The sequence below is a fragment of the Lissotriton vulgaris genome, chromosome 5 (assembly GCF_964263255.1).
Source record: "Lissotriton vulgaris chromosome 5, aLisVul1.2, whole genome shotgun sequence".
NCBI classification, from domain to species: domain Eukaryota; kingdom Metazoa; phylum Chordata; class Amphibia; order Caudata; family Salamandridae; genus Lissotriton; species Lissotriton vulgaris.
The window spans coordinates 184,224,974-184,239,927 of NC_141693.1; the positions used below are offsets into that span (position 1 = coordinate 184,224,974).

A 14,954-nucleotide genomic window follows, 5' to 3' on the forward strand; every position below is an offset into this window, starting at 1 on the left:
AAAGGGGCAGATTTACTACTAAAGGGAATGGGATTATGGGGGAGTGAGAGGGGTTTAGGGATGGCCAGGGAAGGGTTTAGGGTGGCAACTCACCACCAAAACAAGAGTAAGCCAATTGAAACATTCTAGGGGTGGAGGCATGTAACTTAACCTTTTGTAGTAAGGTTACACTCAGAGTTTGTGAATACTAAAAGCCGTAAACGTACTGCAATGCGCAAACATACACAAAAGTGTAACTCACCGATGTGAACCAGGCCCACCATATTTTTTTAAGAATGCTTTTGCTTTTCCAGTTGTCACCTATCCTAAGCCTTTGATCTGGTAAAGATGGTTCTGAGATTCCCCTGCTTCCAGAGTAGTCAGGTAGAAGTGCGTTACTAATGCCTGTGGTAATGTCTGCATACTTAAGCTATCACCATTCATAATAAGTGAGAAATGGGACTGCCATGCCATAGCTGGGAAAGGGAAATGTTCCAAAGCCACGTGTATTAAGGCCAGGATTGCACCTTCTATTTCCCCTGTATAATCCATGCACCAGCTGCACACGGCACCTTCATAACCGCTGACGAGTGGTAACCTACAGCCAGGCTAAGGTGAGCCTTGGGCTGCGTTACATGGACGATTGAGGATGCTGGCTTTAGAACATGATGAGGCTTCTGGACTTTTGCTCCAGTGAGGCCTTCTGCTAACTTGAGGGTCTCAGCTCTAAAGACTTTTCATGATTTACCGAACACTGGGCAAATCTCTCCTGGGCCAGGTCTGTGGATATTTTTTCTTTGGTCCCCTCTTACACACACTGTCTCAGAATTCAAAGTTGTTATTTGTACCCTGATTTCTTTGCTATCTGACAGACTCCAAAGGGAACTGGGAGGGAGAGCCAGATGTAATTACCTACCTATGTACATGTATAACCTTAGAGAAGCAATGCCATGCATTGTCTAGAGATTTGAATATTTGGCACAGCTGAACAGATGACATCATAACACCTCAGGCCTCGATTGTGAGTGGCTTGAACGGGTGGATTATTTGCCACACCTAATAGATAAAGATACCATGGGGATTATGTTAATGGAATGTGATAGATAATGCAAATTGCACAATGGTGAATAACCTATGGATTTTGATGCTTGGAACACCAAAGCCCACAAGTCCCAGTATTTTTCAGACCTTTCTCCCCCGGTAAATATCAGCACGGTAAATTTTACCCGTAGAAAACACAGAGGAGGCAGAAACCTCTGACCTACTGTGATTGGGCCATCAGTGCAAGCAGGGTCTGCACAGTTTTAGACCCTGTTCAAAGGGCCAAAGGATAAATGGGGGCTACTGGGCCGCAACTGTGGTGGTGAGGGTCATTTGCCACGGGCATCTTAGGGTCCAACCTACTTTGTCTCTGTAAACGGGGCCAAGTACAACCATTTCAATGGATGTATGTCGTTACAATGCATGCTTTTTCCATGCATGCCTTTACAACGCAGGTTTTACAACGCAAGTCGTTACAACAACTTGCGTTGGGGGGCGCTGGATAGTGAATAGTTTAATTTACTATTCCAACTCCAGACCATGTGGATAGTAGGGAAGGTTTTGGATAGTAAATTAAACTATTCCCTATCCTACAGCGCCCTCCAGCGCAAGTCGTTGTAACGACTTGCGTTGTAATTCCTGCATTGTAAAGGTAATATGTGGAAAAAGTTTCGTTGTAAAGGATGTTTCCCATTTCAATGCCTAACTCTCAGAGTAACGAGGTAGAGAATTCAAGGTTCTCTGGGAGATATTTTAGGGAGGGAAGAGCTTAGAACTCAACAGTCGAACAACAGACACATTCATGTGATGTCCAACTCTGTTCTTATCTGTATGAGAAACAAATTATGTTTAATCTCACAGCAAGATTAAATACTGCACAATACAATTGATATATTGTACTGGCTTGTTGGAAGTTGCGAGAACAGTGAGGCACTGTAATTCCTCTTCCTTTCTGATAACCATACTCTCTCCCACATATCTCAAGATCCTGCTATTACTGTCTCCCTTACACTATGGGTGTAGACAAGGATTAGGCGCCGGTGCTGTTAACTCCAAAATTCTCACATGTTAACTTAGGTAAACCAGTTCAATGTCTCTAGCAGGTGTGGCGCCAAAAGTCTCAAGTGGGATATATCAGGCTCACCTGTGAGTCCTCCTCCCGAGGTGCAGCTCCGCCCTGCAGTTACCTTTTGGTGCTTGGCAGCCATCCATGCTGTGAAGGGGGTTTGGGTGGTGTCCCTGTCCTCCATTGCAGGGTAATGCAATGGGGGCTGCGTGCAGGACGATCTTTTCAGGGTTGGCTCAGGGAGCCGGAATAAATCAGTAGTACCAATCATTAGTAGACGCGGTCCTCTGTGGCCTGTAGACAGACACCCAGCTTGTGATGCTTGCAGTCTCCAGGCCAAGTCCCAAGGTGACGTCTGTAAGCAGTTGCAGACTCCAGGTCAATTGGGATTTCTGCGACTGAGGCAACTCAATCACATTTTCCTTTATGGTGGTGCCAGCACCCCCTTCTCAACCCAAGGCATTCTGCTAGGCACCATGGAATTCCTCATTCTGTTGAAGTCTTATTCACAGCTCCTCAACAACTGCCCAGGTTTTTAAGTGCTTCAGGCAGATCCTCAGCACTTCTAGCAGAAAGTGTTGACTTCGGATATCATCACTTCCCCTTTGAGATACTGGTTGTGTGGCAGGCAACACCTCTGGCTACAGAGCAACTCTTCGAGCACTCCCTTTCTTGAAACTTGGGACTGGAATAAAGGGGGGGGGGGCTGTGTCCCTCTTTTTCCAGACAGGATGTGAATCCACTGTCTCATGCTTCAGAACTAGTTTGGGTTGTTTCTCTTTTAAATGTCATTCTAAGGATGCTCTCCAGGCACAGGCTTTGTGTAAAAATGACGCTATGATGCATATCAGAGCAGATAGCACTGGGGCCAGCTCCAAGCCGGAGTACCCAATATATGAGTACAGAAAAGTGTGAGATCTCTGCGCCTGACTGTCCTCTGCCTTCCTGAAGCAGCAATCAGAGACAGACACGATGGCAGCCCTTGACTAGAAACTTCCTCACCTGTAAAAACAGGAACTTCAGTCCCACACCCCACCCCTAATATCTGCCAAATTACATTCCTTGGGAAGAACTAATCAGCAGTTACTTCTCAACACAGTGTTCATGGAATTCCTAAAGGAAGCCTTGTTTCAGTCCTCTTCACTTCAGTGTTTAGATCTCCACCCTCCAGCCACAGGAATTCAGGCAGTACACTTCCACTTTCTGGAGAAGCTATCTGCCAAGTGGATACTCAACAGACAAACAGGATGTCAGCCCTGTGTTCTGTTCCTCACATAACATTGGAACTCTAGACATGAGCATTCAGTAAACCATGCTCTTCCTGACACTGAGCCAAAGGTCTGGTCACACTATAATAGTAAAACATGGTAAGCTCCAACCACCTCTTTGCATAATGCACCCATGAGAGAGACAGTAACCCATTGTCTTGTATGGAGTTACGCTTTGTGTGCCCATAGGTCACAGGACAGGTTCTGAAACTCACAATGTCAGGGACAGGCCTAGGTCCCTGCCCTCATGGTACATTAGCATAATCATAACACAAAAAGCTTCTTTTGTCTATGATAGCCTGAAATCAGTTTGGGAAGAAAGAGAAGAAAGAGGTGAATCTGCGTCTCTCTAACAAACCCCAAGGGGGGAGCAATCCCTTTTAGGACGAATGCCCTCACCCACCTTAGGTCGCATGCTTCATCATATGGGCTTCTCCTCCCAGTGGGAGAACCTAGTCCCACTGAGGGCTACAACTCCCTCACTGTTAGGTAGGAGTTCTGGAAAGTTTTTGTTGAATGTCAATCATTGTTACGGATGCTAAATTCCCATATGTGAGTAATAAGGTGTTTCGAGGGTGCAGCTCGATAAGTGAGTGAAAGTGAATTAAAACTACCTAGTGAGGATGAAAAGATTCTTTATTAGCTTGTCCGAACTGGCAGGATTAAAAAGCAGTGCAAAGCAGTGTATATTTAAACTGCTAAGATGTATAAAGAGGTCGACATGTTTCAGCCTTTGCAATCTATAAAAGTATACAGGCTTTCATCAGGACCAAAGGATTAATAAACAAAGCTGCTGCTGTGAAATGTGAAGAAGAAATAAACAATGATACAAAACCAGTAATCCTGTGTATAATTCGGTATTACTGGAACTTATATGTAAAAATGAGACGCAGAAAAACAACCAATTGACTAGCTGCTCATTTAAATGTTTCCTTCTTAACATAGTGTGTAGTAACTTTTGGGTTGCATCCCCAAATAATCACCAAAACTTTAGTAGTAAAGAGGCCATTTCTGTGCATTAATTACATCAAAGCTCACAGGATCTAAACATAAAATGCTGTTGAGTGAGTGATATTGCAACAGCAGCTGAAGTTTAGGAACCACACAATACTGGCAGCTTGAAGAAGGATACAATTGCCAAACAAGGTGAGGATGATGAAGTAAACACAGGACAACATTCCCCCTTGGACGCCACCCTGGGATTGGATTCCATGGTACATCACTGCATTCCAGTCTTCACCAGTGAGGATCTGCAAAATAAAGGCACATTAGCAGAATGAGAACAAACAAAATGCCACCGTACAACACATTGGGTGACGGATCCATCAAATCGACACAATTATGGCACCAGGAAAATAATTTAGAAACATAACACTGCACCCGCAAACAACAGCAGCATATCTTGACTTTAAATAGGAATGTGCAGGATTTGATCAGGTCAAAATGAGAAGAGCTTTCTACATACACAAAAGCCAGCAATGGCACAGCATCAACAGAAACCCAACAACCTGGCAAACACAAAGCCCTCAACAGCACACATATATTAAACAGCAGACACACAGCTAGTGCTCAATAATATCACATTACCCATCAAAAGCAGTTCTCTTAACATTGGAAGTATGGACCTCTTGCATAGCAAATTGCAACATACTTTTAAATAAATTGCCGGTCTGATTAATATGTAAATGTTAAGCTGTATCCTTAGTGGTGCTAGAAGAGGATAAACTATCTTATTTCTTAGAAGAATAATAAGTAGTGCATCACCATCAGAGAAGGAATCCAATTAACTGGAGCAGCCGAGTCAATCACACAACAAAACTAACCTTCAAGGACTTAAGCTTCAAAGTAGACCAATATATCAGTTTCTAAAGCATTCTTATGCATTTTGATGCCACAACATGCAGCACTCAAACCAAGCTCTCAGTCAGAACACCAAGTGGACATTTGTGGTAAGCAGTAAAGAATTAATGATAAATTGGAGCATAGGCAAGTTTCAATTCAGATGACACAAGGTGGATCTAGCATGTCAAACACTGTGAACAGCAAATAGATATGTTGAAAACACAGTTTTTCCGCTCAAGGAATACGCACATGAGGTTGAAATTTTACAAACCTATGATGGAACCTCCATTTTGGGCTGGAGTAGATTAAACTGACTGAAATTGTAATCTTCAGAAGGGAAGAGTGAACGCTTTAAGTTCAGAGAGGCTGGATCTGAAAGCAAGATGTTACCTTCAAACGGTGAGAGAAGATGCTTCCTAAATATTGACTAGAAACCAGCACCATTTGCAAGAGGGCTAAAGAACAAAGGGCGACACCCGTATATTGGGCCAGTAAGCAACCTGAAGGAATCCAAGCGATGGAACATTGTGAAGGAGGTGTGAAAGCTGAAAATTGTTATGCAAATTTCATCACATAATAAAAATGCACTAAATGTTGAACCGGGAAATGCATAATTAGTTAAATGTGGGGGAATGTGTCTTTACTTAATATGTAAACTTTTCTGTTTAATTTCTGCAGTAAGGTTTCATTTCTATTGATCTCCAATTGCTAGGCCGCACTATTCATTTATTCTGTTCTATCTTTTTAAGAAAACAAATGCTTTTCATAAAATAGTAGTTTAACATTATAATCGAATTTAAGAGCTTGACTTTTGTGAAATGTGCTGTGTCCTGTAAAAATTTATTCCTTATTTTCTCACACCATCTGACTTCACCGTGCTTAGATTGTTTTCTTTAACACATATCATAACAACACAGAGAAAATTGGGGTCCAAGGGATATTTTAAGACATGCCCTGGTTTGTATCCCCAAATATCAAAATACAATACCTATAAAGAACCGGGGGTCTTATCAGAAGGCCAAATGTACTAAACTATAAAGCAGGCACAACTGTTATCAAATCAGTCGAGGATACAGAATTCCTATAAAGCCTTTCTATGAAAAACACAACAGTGAACCATAATCAGACACACAAGTGATTGTTAGTAAGACTCAGAAAATATCTAAGTAAATAATGGATTCCCATCAAATGTCAAGTGATGATCTTATTTTCTCATTTGGTCATCCAGGATATTGGGGTGATCTGTCTCTAGAGCATCGAGACCGTTTTCACGCCCAATCCATAGGATATTCAATGAGTCCGAGCTCACAAACACTGTGCTGACCATGAGGAAGATAAAGTCATATGGGAATCTGTGCAGTGCAAAAATGTAGAAAATGAAAAAGTGGTGAAGTAAAATAGAGTGGAGAGACAAGAAACAAGCTTTTTATTCAGGATACTGTTTTTCCCTCTAATTAAAAACAAGAACAGTGCAATAAGGCAGTCTCAAACAAATATTAAACTGTCGTAAAAGGGGCCAATATGTTTCAGCCAATAGGGAAAGGGGTCCCCTGGCTATCTTCAGGGCCTCTGTTCTAATAAATTGCTACCGCTGGTGTGAACACTAAAGAAAAGTGTGTATAAACAAACTGTGAAAAAGGATATAAATAGACATATTAGTCCATATTCATATTCCTCCGTGTCTGACTGGAGAGTCTCACATCCAGATCGACCAGGGATTAGACCTCACCTCTCCTGGACCCAGCTCAGGAAGATGGAGGCCCCGCTCCGTCCGTCGTTGCCCCTGTGCAAGACCCTTTGCCCCTAACTCGGTAGAGTGGAGTAGTGTTGTAGAGTGGTACAGAGTCAGTAGAGTGTTGTAGACTGGTGTGGCATAGAGTGGAGCAGAGTGTCAGAGTGTATTATTATTTATTGGAGTACAGCATTATAGAGTGGAGTATCATAGACTATAGTGTTGTAGACTGGAGAAGGGTCGCTTAGAGTGAAGTGGCATAAAGTAAAGTGGTACAGAGTAGACTGGTGTAGAGTGAAGTGGCGTAGAGTGCATTGGTTTTGAGTAAAGTGGCGCGTAGAGTGCATTGGCATAGAGTGCAGTGATACTTGTAGAGCAGACTTATGTAAATGTCTATTGGAACTGCTTAAGAGAATATCTCCGCGCAAAAGCTGAGATTTAGGAAAATGTGGGAGATCCCTTTACGCCATAAAGACAATTTGAGGCAGCGGTTCCCTATGAAGCAAAAGTTCAGCAGTGGCAAGATGAATAAGACAAGTGGAAACATGAAAGTCCTTGCATAACCCAAGACAGAGAAAACTAGCTGCTAAACCACAGTTAGGAGAAGGGCAGCTAAATACCATTTTAACATTAAAACAGGAAACAGGTCTCAACTGGAATATCACTGGCACAGAGCGCGTTTCGCATATTCAAACCGTTCAACAACTTAACTAACCCTAGATATCAGCAGAGTTGCACTTGTGACAGAGGGAACATTTAGATGCTCTGTAAAATCTGCTTCAGTTTTTTTTTTTAACATTACCCTACTAATGAAGCTTTGAGAGGTGAGTATTTTACTTTGTCGTCCTGGTGAAGGTCCTGACAGCCAAATTTAGGCATTTCTGTTGGGCCGACGGAGATTTTGAACATTTACAGGAACCGCCATCAAAGTGGTTCCTGTGAATGCATTGTAACTTTGACTTGTGGCTCTGTCAAACATGACGGAGCCTTACAACAGTTACAACCTTTTTGTTATTCTCAGAAATAATACCCAAAAGTGGAATTTTGATTTTGAAAATAAAAAAGAAACAATGACTACGTCGCCATGGGAGTTACCTCTCATGGTGAGGAGGTGGGGATTTTTATGTCTTTTCTTGACGGGTATTAAAACAACAAACTATATGTCTGCGCACCTAAATTGGGCGGACAAACATATAGACATTCTTTGTTAAAGCAGTGTATGTCCCATGAGAGCCTTGTATCCTTAGAATGGTGGGTGGGAGGGAGAAATGACTGCCTCACCCACCTGCCCCTCTGTCAGGCAAATAGCCAGTGCCTGGCATAGCAGGATTTCCCAGAATGATGCTCTTGGTAGATGGGTAGAGCAATGCAGAAGCACAAACACAGGGCTGGACTGGGAACCAAAACCGGTCTGCCCTTGCAAAGTGCCCGGCTGGCCCCCAGGGGTTTGGGGGTGCGGCCGAGCTGTTTGGCAGGGCCGGTTACTGCGATTGTGTTACAGGGGCCGATATTGCAGCTATGCTGCAAAAGCGGTCCTGAAACAAAAACAGCCCCCAGGGGCCCAAAACCTCCCCCCACCCTGGCGGCCCACCGGCGAAATGCCCGGTGCCCACTGCAGCCAGTCCGGCCCTGCACAAACACCTTGTCTCAACAACAAAATGTGTGCGCAACTAGGGGAGGGTAGATATGCACAGACTTGAGTGAGAAGGCTCAGCAAAGTCTCAGTAAACATTACTGGTGCACTGTAATTTAAAGTAGAAAAGACTTCCACCCACACCTGTCCTTAAAACCCTCTTATCAGACTTTTGTCTGAGGAAAACCGATTTCGAAGTTAAGTGCTTTGAAACTGTAATTTCCTGCTTAACTTTCTGGTTACTGACCGTGCATTGTGTTTGCATGACTCTGCCTCTCTGTAAGGAAGTCAGCTTATCTGTAGAGAACCAGTGCCCAGCATTCCTTTTGCATTGCTGGGTTCTAGGCTATACTTAGTTCACAAAATCAATGAGCGTTTGGCACTACAGGCCTGGTTTACGCTTTGGCGGGCTCATCTGTCAGGGTGGCAGAAGTAATTTCCTCCACACGCCTAGCTGGACTACTGCCCTCCTTTTCAAAAGGTCTCGCTGGCCCTGTGGAGATCTTCGCGCGTTCAGAGGAGCCGCCATCATGGTAGCTTGGTCATCAAACTTTTTGTGTTTCCCAAAACAAACTCCTAAAATAGAAGTGTATTATTGAACAGCAAAAAATAAATGACCCTGATGCCCTAGAGTTTACTCCCAGGGTGTGGGCTTATATTTATTTATCTTTCAGCTTGGGACTGCCAGGGATTGTACTCTAAATTGGGTGAGGGGCTGACGCACCAACACAGCCAGTGGAGCCAAGAGAGACACTGCCATTGGAAACATGGCGGCCTACCCGACTCAAAACAAAGCAGGTGGGCGGTCACTTTGGCGGGCACGTCACTCTGACACGTTGTGGGGAGCACTCTGTCCACCAAATTCTTAATCCGGCCCCAGTTCTGGTGCTGCAAGCACAGAGTGTGAAATGAAAGGAGAGTGTTGTACCCACGCGTGGCAACTACACGGCTTGCATTGTTTGTGTGGAAAAGCAGCTTCGAGTGAGTGAAACTGGCGCATAAGTTGGAAATGTGAAGCTCTTGTGACCTGAGAATATTAAAAGGTTCGTACATGGAATAAACATATCCAGGTAACAAAGAGCTATGGACTACTGGTCTCTGTTGAAAAGTAGAGCAGAGTGTTAGGGAAAGCAAAGCCCTATATTGATTGACTACATTGTTGGGTTCCACAATGAAAATGGGCTCTAACTCCAACACCATCTAAGTCATATTTAACTATGAGTTTGAGGAACATCTTTGACTGGTTATTGATTTGCTTTATAGCGCTAAGACTCCATTGACGTCCATTAATGTCTGAAGTTAAGCACGAAGGGCACAAACAGCGTCGACCCCACAGCTCAGCAAGAGCACAATCAATAAAGCACAGTTCAACAAAGGCCCGTAGAAACACAGCTGAACCAGAGCAAAACTTTGAGCACCAGGAGAAATAGTTTAAAAGGGCATCCAACAGAATGGAGGTCAACAAAAGCAGGCCACGCTGCAGAAAGAAGCCTAGTCAACACCACAGTAACCTGTGACACATTCAAACAAGTATCTCACAACCACAAGAAACAGAGTTTGAGAAGAACAGAAAACCCAACATAAACACAGATTGTGAGTAAGCAGAAACCACCAACACACAGCAGGAGTAGAACATAATAAAGTTTTGTTTCATTACAATATTATATAAAATTATAAAACAAAGCGATGAAGTATAGTAAATACAACATTACCCAGAAGGAGAGACATTACATCACATAAAAACAAAAAACCATTAATGGTGGTACAGTGAAAAAGTGTTAAAACACACATAGAGACGAAGCAAATATAAAAGCAAACAAAATAAAAGCCCTGTAGCCAGTCCCTTAGTTAATCTTATCTGCTCAATGTGCAGCAAGCAGTGGCGAGGAGGTGCAGACAGACGGTAACCAGTCATTTGTCCCTAACTCAAAAACGACAGAGTATGACTTATGTCAGTTATCTCTATACACCGACGGTGGTATTATGGAAATTGGGCTGCAGCTGCCAAGGGCCTCGCTCTGATAACCCACATTTTCCGCTGAAACTTTGCAACTGCACATGCGTAAACCAGGTTAGAATCTGATCTTAAAATTCTTAAAGAACATAATAACCAGCAAAGACTCAATTCAACGAGATAACAACCAGCAGAAACACATCTGAGCAGTTTATCGGAAGACGGTAGAAAAGAAAGAAAACTGTATAAGAACCAGAATGACTGTAGCTCAGAGAGAACTCAACTAGCAGAGACGCAGTTCAGCAATAAAAATTACAGGAAAATGTGTTAGGTATTATTGACACGGCAACACTGCAAATAAATATACATTACGTAAACAGTCAGCAAATATTTTCCATTAATAATTACCAGAGTGACACCATCCACCAAGAACAAATCGTGTAGCAGAATGCCTTTTTAGGTCTTGCCTAGGCAGCGTGCATGTGCTGCGCTAGGAGAGGGCCTTTAACAATCGGTCTTCACTTTTCAAGCACTCAGACTCGTGCTTGTGGCGGCATCCACCTTGCGGGAGCGAGCAGCGGCGCGCTGTTTGTAATTACTGTGGCCGCGCCGCTGCTCGCTCCCGCAAGGTGGATGCTGCCACAAGCACGAGTGCTTGAAAAGTGGAAGCAGTGGTGAGATTTAGCCTTGTACCTAATGTGTTGACATTTAGATTGCTACATGTTGTAACACCAGCTTCCGCACGCGATCATCATGCGTGATTAATCAATTAATCTCCCCATGGTCCCCCTGTTTACTAACGGGGTGGTAAGGATCATTCACATGCGCTATAAGATGGGACCACCTCGTTAAATCTGTTTCGTGTTCTATCTACTCACTGTTTTTTGTTTCTAATATTCGGCCTCTTTCTGCTCTCCCATGTGCCCCTTCGAGATCCTCCTCTCCTTCCGCATTTTGCCAGCACCTTCCTAAGCAATAGTCGTCCACCACCATGTCCACCACCACTACATCCACCATGTCCACAACCACCACCACCACGTCCAGCCCCATCACCACATCCACCACCACCACGTCCACCAGCGCCACGTCCACCACCACGTCCACCACCAACACCACAACCAACACCACCACCACCACATCCACCACCACGTCTACCACCACCACATCCACCACCAAGTCCACCACCACCACGTCCACCACCACGCCCACCACCACCACATCCACCACCACGTCCACTACCACATCCACTACCACCACATCCACCACCACCACCATGTCCACCACCACATCCACCACGACTACGTCCACCACCATATCCACCACCATGTACACCACCACCACCACGTCCACCACCACCACCATGTCCCCACCACCACGTCCACCACCACCACATTCACCACCACCACCACCATGTCCACAACCACCACCACCACCCATGAGAGGTAAAGTGTCACTGGAGGGCAGGGGTAATAGGAGTGTCAACCCCTGATGTACATGGAACATTAAAGGATGCTTTTGGTGTGAGAAGACGGGAATAGGGGCTAGAAGTATGACACTAGACCCAAGATACATTTTGAAGAGGCGCTATGTCACAGGGGCTCCTGTAAAATGTTAATGTTAATGTTATGGTAATTTGTATAGCGCACGGCTGCCCCAGCCAAGGGGCGTCCCGGCGCTGCGAGCAGACAGTTTACAGAGAGATAGAGGCGTAGAAAGTGAAACAGTTATTGAAAGAGATGAGTTTTGACCGCCTTTCTGAAGGCTTGAAGCACTTGAAGCACTTGAAGCACTTGAAGCACTTGCAGCATCTCTACCTCACTGTGCATACCTGCACGAGCCACTCACTCAAAACAAGCATTGGCATAGCCAATAGGTCTCATCTTTGGGACCTTATAAGTGTTTAGCCATACAACACTTGATGTTATTGCACCAAGGATATTGTGCTGGATAACTAAAAACGTATAAGGTCCCAATGGCGAGACCTATTGGTTATGCCAATGTTTGTTTTTCAGAGCCATTAAACTGCTACCATATAAACAACAAGATGAATACAGCTTAACAAGGATCCAACAACGAGTAGAATAGAGCGCGTTTGCATAGAAACAATCAAGATAATCAAGATGGCAGAAAATGTATGCCAGAGAATTAATCTCAGTTATATCTAAATTTTGTTGACAACACAACACAACTCACAGATAAGGAAAAACGATGTCCAGTTAATAGTATTTATAGAATATTTACACCACATGAAGGCAAAAATCAGAGAAACATCTGTACAAGTAGTAGGATGGATCTATCTCAAATTGAAGACTATCTCCACAACACAAACCACTATATAGGTGCAGGACAGAAATAACAAGTCCAACACACAGATCACAACAGATTTCAGCCTTAAGGTGACAAGATTGTCAAGAGACAGCTCCATTTCATCTGTGTTACAAAGTCCACTAGTGGTACACTTCCAGTCAATGCCAGTAACACCTGTCTCTGTGGCGGAAACATGTCTTCTTCCCTGCAGAGTGTAAAACAGCCAATTGGCTATCCAATTTTTAGTAGAAAGAATGGATCCCTACCTAATTCCTAGGTAGGATAAGTCCACTGTGATTTAATTTGTATCACCAATGGTAAATTGACTGCTAAATGGGGATCGGGGTGTCCTGACGTTCTTTATATGTATGGCCCAACCCCATCTCTAATGCTGTATCTTGCTTCTAAGCATCCTGCCATCCATCCTTAGCATGCTCACTTCCCTGGGCCCGACATCCATGCAGCAGATTCGCCACACCACTTTTGATGGTCATTTTACCTGAAATACAGTGAGGATGGCAGCAGGAAATGTGTCGAAGTTTGTGGTTGGTGTTTCATCTTCAAAATTAAACCTGCGAAGAGGGTAGAGAAGACATTTATTGTGCATGCATAATGAATCACTTCTATGTCCCTCTTGCATTACTGCTATCTCCATGTTGCATACAATAGTAGAAATCCATTGCTGGACTCCTAGGGAGAACCTCAAAGCATTTATTCCATTTGCTACAGTAGCTGTTTTTGAATTGCTTCCAGGGCATTCATATAATTTCCCTCCAAAATGAGATTTAATGTTCTTCTACGTTGCATACTTCCTTGTACTGATTGTTTTGGGATCCCATGCCCCTCCCCTAAGAGGATCTCCATGCCCCATGTCTTCCTGCACACTGGGTGGGTCCAGAGAACCTTGTTCCCCTCCCAATTGAAAGCTCATACCTCTGAACCAGCTGTCTATGAGTTAATGAAGCCCTGTTCATCATATACAGTAATTTTCTGCTTCAGTTGAGGATGTTCTCACATGTGTTCAAGGCTCATACATTTGATGAGCGGGCCATAATCACTCACCAACATTTGGAGAACTCTTCTCTTCTTTTGGGATTTTGGGCCTGAATCACCTACATCTACACACTGATCCATGCAGGTAAGTGCCTGGGGGGATCCTGCATCCCTTTAGTAGACCCCAGTCAGTTACTTCCATTTACAGCATCTCTAGACTCATGTGGGAGAGTTTTAATCTCTTGCCAACTCCCCTTCCTGACAGAAAGCTAACTGGTTCCCTCCCAGCTGTAGAATAAAATTCTGTGTCTTGTCTTCATCAATGGACTCAGCGGTTCCTGATGCTACGCCTTTCTGAGCACATGATGCCACTTGACTTACAAGCCCCCGAAGAGCTGCATCCCCAACAAGGCAAACACAACAATGAAGAGGAAGAGGAGGAAGAGCAGGCTGACGATGGACTTCATGGAGTTCAGCAGTGACACCACCAGGTTCCTGAGTGAATTCCAGTACCTGGCAAGAAAATCAACTCAGTCAGTTAGAGGCAGACAATGCAGACAGAATCACCACTAACTTCCCAATTCAAAGTCACCCTTAGTAAACATATCAATACCCATTTAAGACCCGATACTACTGGAGGAGACCCAAGATTAGATTGTATATAGTGCTCCACTTCTGAGGAAGCACTGTGGACAACATGACAAAGCACTGTAATTAAACCACAAATGATTACCAGTGGTTGAGACCTCGAACATTCCACTCATCACCTTTTGTTGCTTGAAAAGTGATGCCCTAAGTTTGACAGGTAATCCTAGACATTGGTTCTGTGATCACTGTACCACAGGATAAAGGCTGCAACCCACTGATGAGGTTAAAAAAGGCTGAAGGTTGAAATCAGTTAGCGGTTTCTTGTGTTCTTGTACACAGAAGACGTTGTTGGGCAGTTCAAGCTGGGCTCTTCCCAATGAAACACGACCAAGGCTGATTTTCATATAGCTGCCCTCCGGCTGCAATGGTGCAGGGGATAAAATCAAATGACTGGAATGTGGCCTGAGCAATTCTCAGTGGCTGGGACTTTTGAAAGTATTCAACCCATCACGCTTTATTGTTTTAACTGGATTCCAAGGGTGCTGTCACCT

General features: G+C 44.0%; 1 protein-coding gene across 1 annotated transcript in view; it reads right to left on the minus strand.

Annotated features, from left to right (window-relative positions):
* CACNA1B (calcium voltage-gated channel subunit alpha1 B) overlaps positions 1-14,954 on the minus strand; it is a 1,091,759-nt gene that overhangs the window by 365,319 nt on the left and 711,486 nt on the right. Inside the window, exons 14-16 of the mRNA XM_086921120.1 lie at positions 14,197-14,328; positions 13,322-13,394; positions 4,487-4,604 (exon numbers count right to left, since the gene is read on the minus strand). Of these exons, the coding sequence (XP_086777246.1) occupies positions 4,487-4,604; positions 13,322-13,394; positions 14,197-14,328 (323 nt within the window). The remainder of the gene's footprint in view (positions 1-4,486; positions 4,605-13,321; positions 13,395-14,196; positions 14,329-14,954) is intronic.